The 22,778-nt window shown below is 39.9% G+C and overlaps 1 protein-coding gene across 2 annotated transcripts; it reads left to right on the top strand.

Moving 5' to 3' along the window:
* Nucleotides 1–2,734: 2,734 nt before the first annotated feature.
* LOC109056842 (protocadherin-18-like) lies at nt 2,735–8,501 on the top strand. Of its 2 annotated transcripts, none has more exons than XM_042738236.1 (4): nt 2,735–5,545; nt 5,894–5,949; nt 6,270–6,430; nt 7,157–8,501. In XM_042738236.1, the coding sequence occupies exons 1-4, from the start codon at nt 3,053–3,055 to the stop codon at nt 7,897–7,899; spliced, it is 3,453 nt and encodes a 1,150-aa protein (XP_042594170.1). In that variant the 5' UTR covers nt 2,735–3,052; the 3' UTR covers nt 7,900–8,501. The 2 variants fall into 2 exon arrangements, with proteins under 2 accessions (XP_042594170.1, XP_042594169.1); XM_042738235.1 differs by having other exon boundaries at nt 5,861–5,949.
* The last annotated feature ends 14,277 nt before the right edge of the window (nt 8,502–22,778 follow it).

Genomic DNA, 22,778 nt, shown 5'->3' with positions numbered 1-22,778 from the left:
TGTGTCCTATTGCGTAAATCTCCAACTCTTCTTTGGACTCAACCCCCAACATGTAAGACATGCTTTAATAAAGGTTTCATGACGGGCGCATGCCGAATGCTTGTGACCTGCCACGAGCCGAAAGAAAGGCAGCGGACAGAGGAAGTAAAATACGGCAGGGACGATTTGCAGAGCAAAGTAAGAAATGTATGAGAAATAAGGAGGAGGAGGGGAGAGGAGCTGCCACACAGGCGGCAGATGCTCGCGTGCCTTTACAAACATCCACGGTGCCCTCTCGACCCGCGGCGCCGGAGCATTCCGGCGTGATTCCCCTCCTCCCTCTGCGCTCCGCTTCCCCGCCGGTTTCCACGGCCCTTCTGCGAATTGCGACGTCCCACCTGCCATGCTCCATTGTGTGCGTGATCCTTTTTCATTTCAATGACAAAGTTAATTCCCCCACGCCCCCTCCCTATCCTCCAGCCCGGGGTGACTTTACGACCATAGCCTGAAAATGCATCTCAAATCCTCCTGTCCACAAAAAAAGCCATCTGATGAGAACATATGACGTCGCCAGATTTCAACACCCGCTCATATTGTAGGCCATGTATGCTTAATTGGGCTGCTGCTGTAAAACTATTAACTTGATTATAGCTTAACTACAGTCGACTGTTTGGTCACTTTACGAACAAAGTAACACATGACGACGTTTTAAAATAAAAACGCGTGTAAACAAAGACTTAATCAATAGTTTAAATTATGACTGCGTAATTTGGCTCCCATATAGGCTATATGAGACAGCACAGAAGTGCACAGAAAACATATAGGCTATTCGCTTTTTCAGATCTAGCTAGAATATCCCATGTATTTAATTCTAGTATGTAAATGGAATAAGTGATTACCATCACAAGTTTCTCATGCGCATCTGCTTGGGCACATGCTGCGTCTCCCCCTTATATGGCGTGTGAATAAAACCACCCACTTGTTTAAAACGCACTGACTTGAACTTCTTTGAGCATGAAATGTGATTAGCAAGCAATAATTACATTACATTTCGAGGAAGGCTTTCACACTAAAAGTTTGCTTGCCGGATGAGAAACAGTAACTTGCATGGGTAAAACACGTAACTTTATGAGTGTGGCAAACGCTTGCGGTTTAGATTAGAAGAAAGCTGTCATCTGCGCTTTGGCTCTCTGGGAGCAACCATTAAATGACAAATGCTATATGATGACATATTCTTGACGACATAATGAAAACACTAACAAAAATGTTACTTTTGCTTACAACAATCAGTGATTGATGGGATGTAATCAGGGTCACTGCTGTGTTGAGCAGGTTCGAAGAGCGCAGCTTCAGACTTCAGCTGGCCTACGACAGATGGACAGCCACAGGTCACAGGACCGAATTTCAATGCAGTCTCACGGTGCATCTCCATACAGCACACTTTTTGTTTATCAGAACACCTCTAGTATATATATATATATATATATAAAATAGTATTCCACTGGAAATTTTACTGTTTAAACACGTAAAAAACTACATTCATGTGCGCTGCAATTCCATGCCTAAACTAAAATACAGGATGCGCAAAGGATCAGATGCCTTATGGATAAACGTTCCAATGTCTTTATTTAATAATAAAAAGACAGTGATTCCAGACAGCAGCAATTCCTGCTGTGTATCGCGAAAATGTGTTTCTCGCAGGACTCACTGATGTAATTACTGGTTTGGGTTTTTTTTTTTTTTTTTTTTTTTTTTTTTTGGACATTCAAACCAGATGGCCGTGAAACTTCCAGAAGCTCTGTTTGCTTTTTGTTTGTGGGTGAACGCGCATAATGATGCTAATGCGGCAGAATCAGAGATGGTGAGTCGTAAAGTTGCATTGTGCACCGTGGGGGTGAGTGTGACCTCTGTGAGAAATCACATTGACTGCGGGTTAAGGGAGGTTGGGGGAATCCTTTTCACCGCGCGCGATTCGCCACGCGCGCAGACTCCTCCAGTGAGACACAATAGCGCGCTGATGTGCTCTCTGATATCCTCCAGTTACTCTTCATCCTCAAAACTCTAGCTGTGGTTTAGACTTTCAATAATAAAGTTCGCTGTAAATAAAAATATATAGTTTTAGCTATAGGCTGTATAGTAGTGCACTATATTGTAACTGATAGCTATTTTTACTTAATATTATAATATCATAACGATTTTAATTAGTGTAATACGGTAAGGGCATTATAAAAAGTTAATTTTCTGCCTTTTTAAGTAAATGTGAAAGTGGTGCCAAAGTGATAGCGTGCATGAAGTAATCGACCACTTAATTTAATTAAAGTTAAATGTCAAAGACAACTACACTGAAACTCTAAAAACGAATCAAGTAAAGTAGAATCCACAGACACTGTAGCTATGTTAAACTGATAGCTAACAAATATGTTATAACGATGAAAACATTTCTACAGTGGCAAGTAACCTAAAGTTTGCGGGGGTGACACGAGAAACGTTGATCTTGAATAAATGTGTCTTTTTTTTCTATTGTTATGGCACACTTCTGAAACCCTGTCCTCCTCATGGCGAGATCTGCTTGCCAGCTCCACCTCAATCGCTGCTCTTTATTTCCTTCATTCTGCCTTTTCTTTTCTTTTCTTTTCTTTTCTTTTCTTTTCTTTTCTTTTCTTTTCTTTTCAGGGATGTACAGCCGTGGGGCGAGGAGGGGTGGCTGGAGTTTGGAGAGGGTGGGGGCCACAGTCTGAGGTGGGCTGCAAGGGGCCAGTCAGTGTTCTCAGAGTCACAGACAGAGCACACACACACAAGGAGCTGCGCCTCCCACACACCCGCGCACCAACTCACATACAGCCAGACGATCAGGAAAGTGGATGTGTGCAGCAGCATTACCGCGTCCTGATGCTTTCTCAGAGGCGCTGAAAACGCACATAGAGGGAAAGTGCGGGTTCCTCTACTTCATATTAATTTTGCTTGAAATCTATGCACAACATCTTAAGATTTATCATGCTTTAATTTACATCGAACAATCCACCAGCCAGTTTTCTCTCTGCGTGGAATAAGTAATTTGTGCACGGCTTCAAAGATGGGAACAACTAAACACTCCAGCGACAGGAATGTACTGTTTTGCAAGACGCTTCTAAAACTTATACTTCTGGCGGCCGTTGCGCACAACGTTTCGGGGAAGACATTAAAATACAAAGTTTTGGAGGAGCAGAGAGTAGGCACGTTGATCGCCAGACTGAAAGAGGATGTAGCCGCTATCCTATCCAAACTCCCGAGCTCAGTGTCCCCGCGCTTTCGCGCGATGCAGAGAGGCAGCACCCCTCTACTCTCCGTGCGCGAGGAGGACGGAGAGATCAGCATCGCCACCAAAATCGACCGAGAAGCTCTGCGCGAGAAAAACTTAAACTGCACTATCGAGTTCGATGTGATCACGCTACCCACGGAATACCTCCAGTTGGTTCACATTCAAGTGGAAGTGTTGGACATCAACGACAACGCTCCGCAGTTCTCGCGCGCCATCATCCCCATAGAGATATCAGAGAGCGCGTCTGTGGGCACACGCTTCCCTTTGGATAGCGCGTTGGACCCGGATGTCGGGGAAAACGCGCTACACACCTACTCACTCACGCGGAATAACTTTTTCAAAATCGATATCAGGACGCGTACGGATGGCGCAAAGTACGCGGACCTTGTTGTGATGAGGGAACTTGACAGGGAGACACAATCCAGCTACCAACTACAACTCACAGCGTCAGACTCTGGCGTGCCGCCGAAATCTGGCTCAACTCTGCTTAAAATCAGCATATCTGATTCCAACGATAATAGCCCGGCATTTGACGAGCAGGCTTACGTGGTCAACCTCCTGGAAAATTCACCACTGGGGACGCTACTGGTGGACCTGAACGCCACAGACCCGGATGAAGGCAATAATGGAAAAATAGTGTACTCTTTCAGCAGCCACGTGCCACCCAAAATCCTAGAGACCTTTAAAATTAACCCAGATAATGGCCACATCACTCTGATAAAGAAAGTTGACTACGAAACCACTTCTTCGTACGAAATAGACGTGCAAGCTCAGGATATGGGTCCCAACTCCATTCCAGGCCACTGTAAAATAATCATCAAAGTGGTTGACGTCAACGACAACAAGCCAAAAATCAACATCAACCTTATGACTCAGGGCAAAGAGGAGGTGGCCTACATCTCAGAGGCCTCCCCTGTCGATACCTTCATCGCATTAGTGCGCGTCGATGACAGCGACTCAGGTCTAAACGGTGAGGTTGTGTGCCGTCTCCATGGCCACGGGCATTTTCGCTTGCAGAAGACCTACGAGAACAACTACATGATTCTCACTAATGTGTCTCTGGACCGTGAGAAACGCTCTGAATATAGCCTGACGGTAATCGCTGAAGACCGCGGCTCACCAAGCCTATCCACCATCAAACACTTCACGGTGCAGGTGCAAGATGAAAACGACAACCCTCCACGCTTTGAAAAGAGCCGGTATGAAATCTTCAAGTCTGAGAACAATTCGCCCGGGGCATACCTGACGTCAGTCGTGGCCACCGACCCAGATTTGGGCTCTAATGGTCAGGTGACCTACTCAATTGTGGAGAGCCAGGTTCAAGGTAGCTCTATTTCAACCTATGTCACCATTGACCCATCTAATGGGGCTGTGTATGCTCTCCGAAGCTTTGATCGGGAAGAGGTTGGCCGGCTTTCATTCACCGTGCAGGCACGGGATGGCGCAGGCCCGGCTTTTCTGAGCAGCAACACCACTGTTTTGCTCACTGTACTAGATGAAAATGACAACCCCCCTATCATTGTTGCTCCACAACTAATCAACCACACAGCTGAGGTGCCACTATGGCGGCACGCCGAGCCTGGTCATCTGGTGACAATCATCAAGGCGACAGATCGTGATGCAGGGGCCAACAGCGAGCTGACATGCTCCATCATCAGTGGTAATGACGAGGGACTCTTTGTCATTGAACCCCGCAGATGTGAGTTACGAACCAACGGAAGCGTGGAGGCCTCAGGGCGTGAGGGATTTGATCTCACAATCCTGGTGCAAGACAGAGGGGCGTCGATTCGTCTCTCAGCAAGGGCCATTCTGCACATTAGCTTGCGGGACTATCCAGAAAGCTACTCCCTGAGTCCTTCAGACATGAACAACCAATCGACTCTAGATGTGTCTATGATCATTATCATCTCCCTTGGTGCCATCTGTGGCGTGCTTCTCATTGTTATGGTAATGTTCGCAACCAGGTGCTCGAGAGAGCAGAAGGACCCAAGACATTCCTATAACTGCAGAGTGGCTGAGTCTACCTACCAAAACCATCCCAAAAAACCTGCCCGGCAGATCCACAAGGGCGATATCACTTTGGTCCCCACGGTTAATGGGACCCTGCCTGTGAGGGCCCATCCTCGCTCCCCTTCGGCCTCACCTGCTCCAGAGAGCCGCCAGAGCCACCACAGCCGCCAATCACTCAACAGCCTGGTCACCATCTCCTCCAATCACGTGCCAGAGAACTTCGCTCTAGAACTCGCTCATGCCACACCACCTGTCGAGGTAAAAGAACTGTTTTCAAGATGAATTCAATGTGAACTGTTAAATCTTGATTATTTAATTCCCCCTAAACTTGTTATAATATTCAATATGTTTATTTTATTTATAGCATGCTTATTTGTATATTCATAGATTGTTTCATCATGCATAAGTATCCATCCATATCATTCCCTCAGTCACCCGCCCCTCCCATCACCACCATGGTTTGTCTGTATTTGTGTTGGCTTGCTGTCTGGTCTGCCATTATTCATTTTTTTATTTCCATTTTTTTCTTTCTTTATTTGTTCCCCGCCCTGTTTCTTTTCTTTTTGGCTATAGCAAGTCTCACAGCTTCTGTCCATACTTCATCAGGGCCAGTACCAACCCAGACCCAGTTTCCGTGGCAACAAATACACCCGGAGCTACAGGTAACCAATCACACTTCAGCCTGTTGCCACCTTTACAGACCATCCTACAGGGGGTTTAATGTTCTAGTCCGTGAGAGTCTGGACACCCTGAAGTACTTAAGTAACAGATGCTGACGATACATGACAGCCTCATCAAGTCAACTACCCTTTGAATAAAGCCTTTTTTTGTTTATGCATAAATTGCTCCCTCCTTAGGAGGCTCATTTCATACTTTTCACATCGCCAGTGAATTAAAAAGTAAAAATATGTGAATGATAATGCATAAACAGTAACTAAGTCAAAGTTATTGTTATAGCTAATTGTCTGTTCTTTGTTTCTAGGTATGCTTTGAATGAGATGGATAAGTTCAGCCTAAAGGACAGTGGAAGAGGAGATAGTGAGGCAGGAGACAGTGATTGTGAGATGGGAAGAGAGTCTCCGCTGCTTGGAGAAGGCTTCAGCGAACTCTTCACTCCTGATGGACATCACCGTCTGCATCCAAGTAAGCAAGAGAATGAGATGTTGAAGAAGAGTTCTTGATTTCATAATATTTGGGAATAACTGTATGCATTTAATGAAGTATGTGACACACACATATGTAAAAAATACAAAATACAATGACTATTTCCTTGATTTTGAACATTTAGACACATTTACAATCTCTCTCTTGAACATGAAACACCTCAATAGCGCCAGTACTCTGATCATATCATTTATTGGAGAAAATTATGATTTCTGATGGGAAAAAAATATGCATAGTTGATCTATAACACAATCATTACTGTGACTAGGACAAGAATTGGGTTGTGTGCTGGGATGGGCCATTGATTTCTGTAAATCAGCATGTTTAATCATTCATTCTCTGCATGAGAGAGAGTGGGCTAAATGAGGGCCTGTTTTGCAAATGCACCAGATTGGGCATTTATTAACTCTAAGATGTATTATAAATGGCCTTTCAAAATTAATGGCGCTATAATCAGCCCCTAGAACATGAATGAGTAATGCCGAACATGTTCAATGAGCACTATAAGTTGGCATATTTGATTTGTTTTGCATAGTCTCTAGAAAACAAAGCCTGGTTGGCTGAAGCTGGAAAGATTTTGTTTAGTCATTTGGCTTCTAATTGATGTATTTGACTAGTTAAGGGTGTGTGCAGTTTTGCATGCTCTGCCAGAAAACACCAATCATTAACTAACCTCTTCCATCAATGCTTTTGTTTTTACCATAGCGATGAAGCTGTGCACCGAAGAGTGTCGTGTCCTCGGTCACTCTGACCAGTGCTGGATGCCCCCGTTGCCTTCCCCAGCATCCTCTGATTACCGCAGCAACCTCTACATCCCTGGAGAAGACCCTCAACAGAAAGCCACCCCTGAAGCACCACAATCTGGCGAGTCAACTCTGAGGAAAAAGAGTTTCTCCACATTTGGCAAGGAGAGCGAGGAGGGAGAGGGGGAGGCAGGTGATGGGGAAGACCTGTGCGGAACGACTTCCCTGCTGTCTGAAATGAACAGCGTGTTCCAGAGGCTCCTCCCCTCCTCGCTGGATAATTACAGCGAGACTAATGAAGCTGAAAAGGTAACAGCCTGCGCCGCGGGGGTGGGATCGTTGGAAAGAAGGAAGGGCCACTTACCTGGTAAACCAAGCCCTGCAACTTTTCAGCAGAACGTGGCGGTTTGGGCCGCTAATACGCATTTCCAAAATCCCGGACATGGCCACGCCCCTGCTAGTCACATGACGCCCCTGGTGGCTCCGCTTCCCGCCCCTCTGCCAGCTCCCATGGCAGCATCAGCTTCCTCTTCGAAATGGCTGCCCGCGATGGAGGAGATTCCTGAGAACCATGAGGAAGATGAGTTAGAGTCTGTGCTTGGGCATCTGCACGGCAAGCGCTGCGACAGTCGCAGCGAAATTATGGACGCCAGCGAGCTGGTTGCAGAAATCAACAAACTCCTTCAAGATGTCAGGCAAAGTTAAAGACTAAAGCTTAAACTCTTCCTATTGCTCTCTACAATAAAGTAAAAGATTTTTATATGAGATCGAGGAGGAGGAGGAAGATAGGAACAGGAAAACACAGAGACCTGCAATTGTCGTTAAAGTTGCATTTCTGGATGTAATGTGTTTTGTGAATGCTAATTATCCAAATGATGTTTGTATTTTCTGGTTTTTGGCCACAGTGTACACAATGTGAGTGTATTTATCTTTGTATTTTAAAAATACAATTTGTAGTCTTTATATTTATATATGTGTATATACCTAAGTTAAAAATGTACATAAAGCTATCAGATTTATATTTTTATATATGCATGTTGGGAAAATAATCAAAATCAACATGCCTTGGTGTAAATATTCTTATTTATGAAAAAGGTTTTCTTTTTTTTTCCTCTTTTCAGTGGTATTGTTATATATAAGCATAATATAAGTACATGAATATTATTGAGTATGTGTTATTTGGTGGGGTGGGACAGGTACTGAAAGCATGTTTTTGGGGTGGGAGTGATATTTATTATGGCGTATTCTTTGTGTCAACTTCTGTTATATGGTAAACAAATGACAAAATAAAGAGAAATGCAGATATGTCACACATACACATCTGGTTTGACTCTTTGTTTTGAAATTTCACTTTATTGCCATATTCTTGTTTTAAAGTTATACGTTTGTGGGCATAAAAATGCTCTTCCAGTAAATTACAGTATGTGCTACTTCTTTTAGTTTTAATGTTCCTGAAATATCCAGTAAAATGGGAGTGTGCAGTTGTGTTCCTCCTCTTCACAGACAGATCTGGAGAGCAGCCTTGCGGGGAAAAATAGTCTTTTTAGTCTCTCTCATCTACGCTGCACTCGTTGTGAGCGCCCCCTACTGACTTAAAGGGGATATTTCATTAAAGCTTGAAAGGATTCAACCAGTGAGAATATTGCAAACAGAGATGAGTCATGTACAAAAAAGGAAACTCGATAATTTTGTCCTCAATATAAGACAGTAAGAAGTAATGTAAAGTTACGAAGCATGATAGGTCACTAAACCACAAAGAAGGATATTTCACATTATGTGATCACTGTCGGATATATGAGATTCATTGTTCTAACTACAGCCCCCTAGAGGCGATATAGCTGAACAGCAGCCACTTAATACCTAATCTCTCTCTCTCTCGGCATATTCCCCGAATGCAGTACAATTGGAGTCCTATATTTTTTTAAAGTGGCTTTATTTGCTATAAGCTCAATTAAACTATTATCTAAAAATAAAATTATAAAATAAATACGTAATAAAAAGCATCGGTCCTTAAAACTGACACCCAAAAAGTAACATCACCATAACACAACATGACAGGAAGACATGTCAATAATCTCATTATATTTCGTTAATTTTACAAGCATTAAGCATTTAAGCTCAGCTATTCAACCCTGATATTGTAAAGTGAGAGGAAAACAAATGTTGCTTTTTTTCCACCCTGAATTTTTTAGGAACTTTGCTTTCATTAACTATATGGCAACATTTGGTCACTAACTATCGATTGAGTGTCACCCTCATTTGGGCTAAACTTGCAATTCTGTTAATATATACTACCATAGCTTTTATTATTATTTTTGTATATTTCATTTGGTTATTTACTTACTGTCAAAGACAATTGCAAAAAAAAAAAAAAAAAAAAAAAAAAAAAAAAAAAAAAAATCATGCTTTTAAACTTTATGTAAACATCTTTCAAATTTGAGCAACGTGATTAAAACATTTGCAACTGAAAGAATGCAAATAAAATAACTTACATAATATTCTGTTTGACTCCAGCAGATGTCAGTTTTCTGATGATTAAGCAGCTCCTTTCTAACACCATATTCAAAAGCCATATTTTGTATCTTACTTTCTGAACTCTTCATTCTCCCTTTCTCAGTATGCATTTATACAGCACACATTTCAGAGCATTTTAAAGCTGTGAAATCATTTTATATTAAAATTTCTCAGGAAATAGCTGATAAACAGTTTGGAGTTGTAATTTACCTTGACCTTTTTTATTCCTTATTTTATTTGTCTCAATGACCAGGTTTACTTTTCTAATAGCATAACAAGTGTGTTGAAATTATGCAAAACTAAATGACTACAACTAAAAGACGGAAATGACTGAAGGTGAGGTGCTATTTTGCAAGCTAAGAGTTTCCAAACTCAAAGAAAATGAGAATCTTTTGCTCCTCCGATTCGAACACTTGAAGGAAGAAAATAACAACTTCCCTGAAAGCTCATTTTGACATACAGAAATTGGCCTTGACTTTCAGCTTTAAAAAACAAAAAACAAAAAAAACCAACAAAAAACTATGGTACCTTCCATCTCCTCTCTTAGAGTCTCTAACTCTTTTTATTCACACACATGCATAATCCTGTAACTTCTTTACTTGTATGAAAAAACAGTGTGCTGTAGCCCTTAGGACACTGAGCTGACCTAATCTGCCTAATTTTACCATTTTTTGTGCATTGCAATTCTATTCTACAGTAAACTTTTATTGCTTTAAATGAATAATTCATTCTGTTTCTCAACTGCCTCTGTTTTTTGCGGAGCCATTTTTGCATCTGGGTAAACGTGCCAAGTTACAACACACGTCGCATACAAAGTCATGTCACTCACGAGAGCTCTTGTCACCAAGCAGGTTGGTAAATTGACATAATTACTGAGGTAGGTTTCTGATTAGCTTGCGGTGGAGTTGAGTGTAGATTCATGTCTCGTATCTCTCACGTCTCTACCGCTAAAAATACACCTGTCTCCTTCTTCCATCATTTCAAGTCCTGAGGATAAGTCTGCCAACAGTCTCTTATCATTATCACTTTGTGTATATGTGTGTGATCTAGGAGCCGCAATAACTGTGGGTGATTGTGAGTCTTTTAGAGACTGAAATAGGTTTTCGTCTTATTTGCTTCCTGAAAAGTACAAAATTACACAAAGACATCCTTTAGTTTTCTCTCCTATCTTTGTCTATTTTTGCTCTCTCCTCGTATCTCTCAGGTGGAACATATTTCATGACCAAATGCTTTCTCCCATGATGCATTACGAAAACACCAAAACATCTGTGGCTCTTCAGTGCAGCTGTTGGCAAGAGTGCCGCCGTATGTGTCTGTGTGAGTGTACATGTGTGCTTTTGTGCGGTTTGTCTGTATAAATGACACATTTGGTAGCCAGCCAGCTTTTCAGTAAAGCATGACAAATTACAAGAATGGCATGAGCTGGTCTGTTTAATGGTCTGGAAGTGCCAGTGACTGATTTGTGTCTCTTTTAAGGTGTACACATGCCATCCTAGCATGACAACCAGTCCCAACAGACTTTCTTTCTTCTGTAGAACACAAAAGAGGATATTTTTGTTTTTTATCCATACAGTAAAGGCAGTGGTGTCCAGTTTTTGTTTTGGATCCTTGTGACTTTCATTATATAGACAAAAGCAGTTAAAAACATTCTTCTAAATATCTTCTTTTATGTTCCACTGAAGAAAGAAACTCAAACAGGTTTGAAATGACAACATTTTCATTTAGGGGTGATCTGCCACTTCAGCTTGTTTATATACTGACATGAAAGTTTCGAAATGTCAGAATGCAGTATCTAAATAACTTATCAGTATTTAAATAAATTAATCAGATTAAGTGTTTGCAGTAAACAAACTGGTTGCCAATAACTGCTTTGAGAACTAAAAATGTCCATTAAAGCACTCATTTATTTCTAAATACAGCCATTGTTTTTTTTTTTATTCTCCGTCAAATGAACAAGAGCAGACTTGGCATTTTAAATTGGCTCATTAATTCTTGTCTAATAAGTGTGCATATTAATGTAGAGCTCTTGAGCCAGAAAGGTTGCGGCGTCTTCCATTCCAGCTTTTGGGGTCATATGTGTTCAAAGATCTTTTACGATAAACAGATTGATAAATAGTTTAGTTACATACTCATTTCCGACCTCTGTTCTGGAACATAAAAGTATGTTTATGATCATTAATTTAATGAGAATTGAGAGAACTTCTATCAGAGTTATCATTGTGGGTTTCTGCACACTATCATTGGACATTAGGAGTTTCATTTAACTTTTGACAAATTACAGCTAGTTATATTTAGTAATAGTAGTCACTTATGCCAGGTACACTTAAAAATACTTGTAACTAGGTCAACCTTTAAAAGGTTTACAGCCTTAAGCATACATATTAAGGTACTATTATGCACCTTTTAGGAGTAGATTAGCTAAATAGTTGTTACTTTAAGGATATTACTCCAATGACAAGCTGTTGTGCCCCTTGAAGATGCATTTTTTTTGCACTTTTTTTTCCTGAAAGTCTAATACATACCTATGTAATAGGCCAAAATGTTGAGCACTGTGACCTTGCAGCAATTTCTAGTCTTGCTTCCATGATGAAATTCTTTTCCATATAATTATGTGCTTAGAAAGCAGTAACACACATAATGTATGTATGTATCGACATTTAATTGAGCACGCAGCTGTACGACCTGAGACCTCATGAGACAAACATTATTGTTCGTCTTCCATAATGCATGTGCCGTTAAATGCTGGCATATATGCTGACACAAGTATGTTTGACAGACATAGGTGTGTGTGTGTGTTGTGCATGTCTAATATCACTGGGTCTCATTTTCACCACTAGATGGCATTATTTCTACAGATGCACTCACTTTCCTATGCCAGACATTCCATTAATATGCACATCCAGTCAGTCATTACCATTAGCTGGGTTACTTATCAGTTCATTAAAATATATAAAGCTGGCCCGCAGACCAACCGCATGGAGATCTATGGGGTCCCTGTAAGCTGAAGAGCAAAATTAATGTGGTCATTCCATGAAAGGCATTATTGATGTAATATGCTTATATTAATAAAAAAGAAATTATGTCGATATTAAAAGGTATGGTTTTTGTCTCTCACTGTCAGTAAGATCGACATTATATTCATTTGAGAGATGGCCTGTAGGCAGACAGCTGTTAATCTTTGATGCTAAGGAGGATGACAGGTGATATTCCACAAAGTTATTCAGCCTAATGAGAGACAAGCTAATGCTTTTCAATCTTCCACGGTCTAAAAAGGCACTTATCCACACGACAGTGTAAACAAACCTCAAATGTATGTGCATATCATATAGATATGTGCATATATTCTCTTGCTCATAAGTTTTGCGTGAATTAGTTTTTTTATATTTCTATTCTGCAAGGATGCATTAAATTCATCAAAAGTGGCAGTAAAGACTTTATCATTGTTCTTTTTTTTAAATAAATGCTGTTCTTTTGAACTCAATAACAGTAATGTATGGTGCCTATAGAAATAAACAAGAGAAAATGAGCAATCTATTCCCAGTCAGATCTCTGTGGATGCACGCTGCTATGTTGTATAACAGGAGACCAAAGACCAAAAAGAAGGGGAAAGGTCATATAAATCTAACCTCAAATCAAATCTTACACTAATTAGCGTTAAACCCCACACACATCCTCTCCAATAACTGCACGCACGGTAAGTTTGTAAAGTCACTGGGTAGACGACATGTGCTTGTTCAGGCAATGAATAAACTCCATCGACCGTGAAATCTCCTCTTGATTTCCCTTAAATTAAGATTTACTTATACTGCTTACTAAGACATGGCTTAGTAAATATGTCACTCTTCATTAAACACACTGCTAATTAATAATAAACTCATCAAGATTAGTCATTTTGTCAAAGCATCCCATAAAGGTCAAAGTTCAGAAGTGAAGAGTTAAAGGACCAAACAACAGCAGTTCTCCTCAGTTGTAATGTAACACACATCACGTTCTAGTCTCGCACAGAATTAACAAATTTGCTGACCGCAGTGACCCTGATCAGCAACGGCGATCGATGTCCCACAACAGCCATTCGCGAGGCAGTGGCCCCTGTGCGACCTGGCAAAAGCAGAGGCATTGAGGGAAATGAATTAGCACTTCTATCCTGTACAGCAAAGCTCTTCACATGGCTGGCTGCAGAGTGCATGTAGATAGATAGACAGGCAGATAGAAAAATAGAGAGAGACATAGTTCATTGATCCCTAAAGTGAAATTCAGCATGTATAAATCTCAGAATTGTAACCGCATCAAAGGTAATCTGACTGGGAGCTAAAATGTGCTGAGGTGGGCTTTGTAAGCCTCCGCGTATGTATTTGTGCACCTTCATGCATCGCTTCAGTCAAATAACTGGGAGGAGGGCAAATGAGAAATGACAGGAAAAAAGGATGTTTCCTATCGGTCCTTGTGATTGGTTATCGGGGGTTCATTTGTACATTAGCAATTTAATGCAGAACAATTAGACCTGCTGATATGAGTTCAGATCACAGGTTGAAAAATTATGCTTAGAATGACATGCAGGATGAGATTTAGCATCTCCATTATCACATTATCTTCTCTCTCTTTGTCAAATATGCTGTGGTATAACACTTCCTGTTCACTTTCAAATGCAAAATGCAGTGCATTGCAAGGTGCCATGTGATTGAATTTAAATTGAGATTTTTTTTGACACCTTGATGTAAATGTACTCTGATTTGGAATTAACACCTAAAGCTTAAAATTTCAGTCTTTTTAGGTGGGAATAAACCTTTATTTTTTTTTTATTTTTTTTTTTAACTGCAATAAATGAGCTCTCTATTTCTCTTAAAATGTCTTTCTGATGAATATTTATTTCATAAAAAAAAAAACTGGCAAAATGGGGGCCAATTTAGAGCCACTGCATGTGATTAGATATAATATAATAATCATTCTTCATCCTACTTCTGCCGCCATTTATAATAACTTTGTATAAATATGTTTATTTATAACCCACATGCACGCGGTAACTCAATATTTATGCTGCGTGTGGGTGTGGGTAAACATTTATTGAGAAATGACACACAACTCAAACAACGAGCGCATTTGCGAGCTTTCTATTTCCTATTTTAAACAATATTTGCTGCAAACTACCACAGCAAAGTTTTATCAGTCCAGATGGAAGGCAAATGAAGGTTGCGGAGGCCTCGCAGGGCCCTGCTCTTTGTTCATATGTGTTTACATTTTCTCCTCACATCGCATTAGCAAGCCAACAGCTTCAGCTGTTTCAAATTTGTCTTAGTAAATGAATAAGAGAAAGCTCCCAAGGTCCCCATGAGTTATTTGGGTACCCAGAATCCATTTTCTGAGGTGAAACCTAACATTTATTTTTGTTGACAGGAATGGTACAGTTTTCGGATGTGTCCATTTGCACTTGTTTTTATTTTCTTTGAGGTAAACGCATCCCGGAGCCAGCCAGGACCTTTTGAACCCCTCATCGCCGACGACCTAGAAAAATACAGTTTGATCAATAGAGCTAAAAACAAAAAGATTGTGTAACACTACTCTCCTCGCAACTGATACTTCATTTTCTCGGGTTAGCTGATTTTTATCCGTTTTTCAGTAAAATTTATGCTCTGCAGAAGATTTGCTTCATAATGATGCTAACATTATTAAAGCGTGTCCTCAAACTGCCCATTCACGTTACGCGGCTCGTCCGTTATTCAGTCGAGGCGGTGACTCATCATAATGAGACAATAAAAATTCAGCGTCTGTATTTACTGTGATAATTCTGCTCAGCGAGCGTCTCCATGGAGCCGTTAGCCTACGGCACAGTACAAGGTTTTCATAGTCGGAACGCAGACGTGCTTTAACCTGCGGATAACAACAGGCCAATCGAACGGCACATTTAACACACTTTTAACCTGAGCCAGCAGTAGTAACCGTTAATCACAGCATAGTGGAAAGGACAGAAAGGACTAAAATGAGGTTTAACCCAAACACCTTGGTTTCAGATATATACTCTTCTCTCAGACCAGACAGTTAATGCTAGCTGCCCGATATGACAGCCATGTCTCTCTCCATGGACATGGGCTGCATATTTTTAGCGCATTCACATTTATTTATTCAGAGTTTTTGGCACACAGGATAAACCGGCCCCCTCAAGAGGCTACATCACATTTTCTAGAAGGGCTCAGAGAGTTTCTCGTATACTGTACCTGGTATAACAGTTACTGAGGGAAGCTAGATTGAGACCCTGAGGAAAATATAAGGCTTCTGGGGGGATCTATGAGTTCAAGGTTTAATTTTAGTCAGAGAGTCATCTGTATTCATAAAAACGACATTTGGATTAGTGATAGTACCTTGATACATTACAATCTCCAATATTGCTTGGTGCAATTTGCTAGGATAATATTGTTCAGACTGCTTTGATTTCTCTGTACAAACATATAAAATGTATATAAGTACAATATATATATATATATATATAATTCTACATGGCAGCATGTTAATTATGTATGGATTATGGAATTGTGTTCTCTCTCTCTCTCTCTTCAGTGTTGAATGTGTCAATCTGGCGTGTGGTCTAGTTATGTCAAACTGAATGACTAATCTGTCACCTAATATTCAACTACACAGGAATGACAAAGAACAAAGTTTCTAAAACAAACTCACTCGCTGCAATAACTCACTAAGCCATCAGTAAGTTTCACTTGTTATTTGCTGTAAAAATCAAAGAATTCTTTTGATCATCAATAACGTTTTGAGATTAATGTTTTGAGAAGAATTAATATTCATTTTCAGTCTTTGACAAGTGATGTTAATAACCTACATGGCATACTGTATCTTCATACTGTATGTACAGGCAAAACCATTGTTATTTTCAAGGCACTGGTTGATTTTGGGTTATTTTGCTTCAATAATATATCACAAATTTCCACTTCAGTAGCACTTACATAGACCAAACTTTCTTATTTTACATGCATTGAGGCATGGCTTGCCAAGATCAAATGACCAGCTAAATACTAGCCCAAATTTGTTACTGTGAAAAACGGATAAAACTTTTTGCTTTTGTGTGGTGCTGCATCCTTGTTGCTAAGTTTCAGTATGAGTTCAAGCCATATCGACCGGAGCCAGATAAAAAATACTGCATGGACCTCTACATAACATAATATCTAAGTTGTGTTCTCAGTCAAGTGTAAGAGACCCCTACATGGAATGACCCAGGGGAAAAGTATTGAACTTGCTTACTGAAATTATTTAATACTTCGTACAAAAGCCTCTGTTGGTAATGGCAGCTTCAAGACGCCTCCTGTATGGAAAAACTAGTCATATGCATTGCTCAGGTATGATTTTGGCCCATTCTTCCACACAAACAGTCATGTCTTGAACTTTCCATTGGCCTCTTCTATGAACTCTGATCTTTTGTTCTTTCCATAGATTTTCTATAGGATTCAAGTTAGGTGATTGGCTGGGCCATTCTAGCAGCTTAACTTTCTTTCTCTGAAACCAAATCTAAACCAAATGTTTCCTTGGGTGAGTATTTGGGACCATTGTCTCACTGGAATGTCCACCCTCATTTCATCTTCATCATCCTAGTAGATGGCAGCAGATTTTTATCAAGAATGTCTCAGTACATTTTTCCATTCATCCTTCCTTCAATTATATGAATTTTCCAGTGCCACACCATGATGTTTTGGGTTGATGTGCAGTGCCATTTGACCTCCAAACAGGGTGTGTATTATGGAATCCAAAGAGTACAATTTTTGTCTCATCTGACCAGACTATATTCTCCCAGTATTTCACAGGCTTAATGTTGTGCAGCAACATGCTTTTTCTTCAGCAATAGAACCTTGTGTGGTGAGCATGCATACAGGCCACACTGCAGTTGAGTGCATTACTTATTGTACCTATTATTTTCTGTGAAACAATTGTACATGCTATTTCCAGGTCTTTCTGAAATTCTCCACAAGTGATCCTTGGCTCTTGGACAACTCTTCTGATAATTATTTTTACTCCTTTGTCAGATATCTTGTGAGGGGCACCTGGTCATGGCCGGTTTATGGTGAAATTATGTTCTTTCCACTTCCGTGTTTATGGCTCCAACAGTGCTCACTGGAACATTCAGAAGTATAGAAATCCTTCTGTAACCAATGCCATCAGTATGTTTTGCAACAATAAGGTTGGAAAGGTCTTGAGAGTGCTCTTTGCTTTTAACCATCATGAAATGTTTCTTGTGTGACACGTTGGTCATGAAACACCTTTTTATAGGCCATCATTTGGGACTGAACCAACTAACATTAATTTCCACTGACTAGGGGCAGGATTGTTTCTAATTACTGATAGGTTTCAGCTGGTGTCTTGGCTTTCCATGGCTTTTTGCACCTCCCTTTTCTTCATGTGTTTAATACTTTTTCCCTGTGTCATTCTAATTCTAATTCTTAATTTCTGAACTTATTTGTTTTCCTTTCTTTGTATGTATTGATTACTTGGATTGTTACCGACATCTGGTGAAAATTTCATGTCAGCAATGAACACCTTTAGAAATATATTTACTGAGCAAAATGATGTGTTTAATACTTATTTTACCCACTGAAACTTTTCTAGCAAAGGCATTAAATCTGTAATTCCCACAAGCACTGACCTTCTTTGTTTCATAATGCATTAAATATATATACTACATATCCACACACCAGCACCACGGGGTACAATTCAGTTTGAACAGAATACACACGTCTGAAATGTTTTTTATTTATTTTATTTTTTTTCTTTTCTTAATTGCTCATGGCAATTTAGCTAACTAGCTAGCTGGACGATATATTTGTGAATCCCGTCACATGAGGCTCCATCAGAACTTTGTGTCAGACTTTTCAACAGCAGACTTTCTTTCTTGGAGCATCATCTCTTTGTGTAAATGATCACAGAATGTTAATGTTTTGGTGAACTATACCTTTTTAATTTTATTTTTTGATCATACAAATCATCAATAGAGCAATACAAAAAACTCTAACTGAACAAATCATCTAAAATCTTCTCATATTCTGTTAAATAAATAGCTATTATAATAAGCCATCTGACAGGGTACAATAAGTGACCTCCATACAGGGCCTGATCTTTGCTTTCAGAGGGCAGAAAGTCCCTCAGGCCTCTGTGCTGTGAGGTGACCTAATAAATGAGTATCCTCTTAATCTGAAATTCATACAATTTCAGATAACCTGAAGAACTAATTAAACTAGAAGCCTTATTGGAAGGAGTCACACTGTCTGCATTTAATAGCGTGAGGCGAAGGGGGTTACAAATGAACTGTCACCATTGTGTTGTACATGATGTTCCCACAATGCTTTTCCCCTCTCAGAGAAGCCATATTTCTGAATGTATGGCACCATGAACACTGGACAAATTAAAGTGGCTCTCATAATGTAACAGCTATAAGTTATCAAAAAAGGGAGAGAGAGAGAGAGAGAGAGAGAGAGAGAGAGAGAGAGAGAGAGAGAGAGAGAGAGTATAAGGAAAACTAAGCAGAGAGAGGTTCATCTCCCTAAGGCAAACCTATTTAATATTAAAGTTCATTCACATGGTTTTATATGAAGGCCGGGGGATGACACATTAATCTTGCATGCTTTCAGTAATATGAGAGATGATTTCTAAGGTTGTGTAGACACAGGGTGTAATGGATAATGTGTGGTACATTGCATTTGAGTGAATGTGTAAGACACACTGTGAAAAACACAAGGTGGAAAAACTGAGGTCACTGTCTTTTCCCATGGTTCAACCACGACTTATGTAAGCCCCGAAAACACATGCTTATCATGGCAGTCTGGTACAAGGACACTTTCAGGAACCTTCACACTAGCTATTCCTCTGTGGTGAAACAAACCCAACCAACCTTCACCCGAACAAACATTGCAATCTTCAAAAAATGGCCTAAGACACACCTTTTCCAGCAGCCTTAATTCCACCTTCGAGTAAAAAAATAAAAAATAAATTGATAAATTAATAATTAAAAAAATAGTGAAACAAAGTGTAACATAGGAAATAGAGTCACATTGTGTGAACTTAAGTCAAAATAAAGTCACATTGTGAAATACAAAGTTATAGTTGGGAGTCAGCAAAGTTGTGGTTGTGAAAAACAAAGTCACATTTGGAAGACATTAAATCTAAAATGTAAGAAACAAAGTAACAATTGACATATGAAGTTACATATAAAGATAGAGTCAAAAATTGGTGTATTATGCGTAAATTGTGAGATATATTGTGAGAAGCAAAATCACAATTGATACTATAAAATCTAAGTCTAAAAATTGCGAAATAAAGTCACAACTGTGAGATTTAAAGTCACGTTGTGAGACATAAAGTTGCAATTGCGAGAAACAGTCACAAATGCAATGCATAAAGTCAAAATTTTGAGATAGAAAGTTACAATGTATCAAAGCCACATTGTGAATTATAAAGTTGCAATATGAAAATAAAAATAAAAAAAATGGCAAGAGCTGAAATCACTTGTAGGCTATAAAGTGAGAATTGTGAAAGGTAAAGTCACAACTACTTTTTTTTCTTTTCTTTTTTTTTTCTGTGTGTGTGAACAGGTGTTCATACTTGACTTACTAAGTGGCCTTTCTGTGCTTTTCATCTGTGACTCACCAGGATAAAAGCATCTGCTGAGGAATACCGGTAAATGTAAGTGTAAACTAATCATGGTGAGGTTTCTCTTACACTTACATTCATAAGATGAATTTAGTTATGAAGGCAAAATATGCTCTCTCTCTCTCTCTCTCTCTCTCTCTCTCTCTCTCTCACACACACACACACACACACACACACACAAACACAAACACACACACACACACAGACACAGACACACACACACACACGCGCACACACACACACACACACACACACCATCCATCTAATGGTCAACCTGTTCAGAGTAGAGGAGATGGGGATTGAACTCCTTGGTGTTCTTTCTTCTGTAGATCATCTTATCTTCATGCCATTCACCATTTTTATTCCTTTATCTGTTTCTCTTTTCATCTTTGTCCACTTCATGAAAGGTTTTCTATGACATGAAAGGGTGAGAAAGGAATCAAAGGGAGTACTACGTCAAGTTTCTGTGAGGAACCCTGTATGTGGTATAAAAAAAAGAGAGAAGAGAAAGGCATGATGAGAAGCTCTCTCTCTCTCACTTATTTCTTATTAATTTAGTCATGCACTGCTCTGCCTCTCTCTCCCTTCAATTTTTTCCCCTTTTGCTTGTCGTTTTGACCTCTGTCGGCTTTTGCTGCCCTTCTTACACATTTCACAACGATTGAAGGAACACTGAGAGTGAAGAGAATAAAGAAGTCTCTTTGCTATCTTTCCTTCTAAACTGTCAGGCTCTTTGTCTTCCAGAAGATCAGGTCAAAATTCAATTGCCCAGAGCAAGCTGAGGAATATAAGGGCATTGTACTCTGACAAATAAAATTTGGCTTCTTTGTTAATCATCTATCATAACAGCGAATGCATGAAATTATTAAACAAACCAGTTGAAGGGCTAGTTCACCCAGAAATTAAAATTCTGTCATCATTTACTCCCCCTTATGTCGTTACAAATCTGTCATTACAAATCTGTACAACTTTCTATTTCCATACAATGAATGCCAAACTCCACATAGGAAAAAAAGGTTCATCCAACCAGTGGTTGATGGAAAGAGTGTTTGGGAAACCTGTTCAGAAACAGTTCCTGTTAATGATCGCAAATTCTTCTCAAAGCAAATCAAGACACTTTATCATTTCATTTGAGAAAAAAGTCTGCAAACTGTTTCTATTAAAATGAACCACTTACTTAAACAAAAAGAAAAATCTTAGAAAAAAAATAATAATTCCAAAGTGGCCATGTCTGTTATCATTCTTTTAGGAATAACAGCTGCCCCTAAGCGGACTCTGTGCTCTGATATAGATTACCTCGGTCTACCCATCTGCCCTCAGGAAACCCAATCTCCACAACAGAGATGACAGGTTAAAGAAAACAACAGATAGGACCAAACAAAATGCTCAGCATGAAAGCAGCAGAAAATGAGCTGGTATAATTATGCCTGACTGGGGCCCTGCTGTTATTCCACCGAGTGTGTCTGAAATCGATGAGGAACATTTGCTCTGGACCCTTCTTCTCTCCTGACCCCGACCACCCCAGAAAGTCCCTAAATGCATGATATTGATAAGTCACTTCTCTGGCTCCTATCTGCTGGTTTCAGGGCACAGTCCTCAGTCTTCTAAGCCAGGGGCTCATTTGGCTCGAAGACCTACTAGAGTGCGGCGCTGCTACATTTAGTGATTCTCCAATCCAAAATGCACATTGATTTCAGGCCGGGGTGAGAGGAGGGTGAATCACTCGTTCGCTTTCTCTGCTCTTGTTTGTTTGTCACTTTCTCACTCTCTCGGGTTCTTTTTCTAATCTTGCGCTACTAATCTCTCCACTTGTCCCCCATACCTGTCATCTTTCCCTCCTGCCCTCCTACCTCGCTTTCTCTCTCTCGCTCTCTGAACAGTACTAAATCTTTTCCTGGCGACTGTAATGGTCTAAGAATGAAAGGAAGGTCAGGATGTGAAGCTGCTGAGATCTGTAAGTGCCGGATCAATACGCCAATTGGATTTGCCCACTCGCATTAAGCAGTGCATCTAATAGCCTCTCCTGGCCATCGATGCAGCCAGCCATCATTTAATTACACTCACTGTGTTGCAACCGCCTCAGTTTAGGCCAGTCATTACAATCTGGGGGCACCCGGCTGCGATCGCTTGGATTTTTTACTGGGAATGTCAAATATATCTGCAACCTGTGTGGTGAGATGGCAAAATAACCAAAAATGACAGACTGTTGAAGAGAAATTAAGCTCCTTTTTTTTTTTAGCTACAAGGAGCTCTTGTACTTTTTGTTTATAGTCAGCACTCAGTTTGATTATTATTATTATTATTATTATTATTATTATTATTATTATTATTATTATTTTATTTTTTTTACGAAAATATAATTTAAAATTTAGTCAATATTTCATCATATTTCTTCATTTCCGTCAAGGTTACTTTGGCTACAGTGGCATCTAGTT

This window comes from Cyprinus carpio, chromosome B14 (genome assembly GCF_018340385.1).
Source record: "Cyprinus carpio isolate SPL01 chromosome B14, ASM1834038v1, whole genome shotgun sequence".
Classification (NCBI taxonomy): domain Eukaryota; kingdom Metazoa; phylum Chordata; class Actinopteri; order Cypriniformes; family Cyprinidae; genus Cyprinus; species Cyprinus carpio.
Note: the sequence above shows the minus strand (reverse complement) of the source record. Positions and strands in the feature narration are given on the sequence as shown.

Coding starts and splice junctions, on each gene's coding strand:
- LOC109056842 (XM_042738235.1), top strand. CDS start 3,053: ATGGGAACAACTAAACACTCCAGCGACAGGAATGTACTGTTTTGCAAG. Junction 5,950..6,269: donor AAATACACCCGGAGCTACAG/GTAACCAATCAC, acceptor CTTTGTTTCTAG/GTATGCTTTGAATGAGATGG. Junction 6,431..7,156: donor ACATCACCGTCTGCATCCAA/GTAAGCAAGAGA, acceptor TTTTTACCATAG/CGATGAAGCTGTGCACCGAA.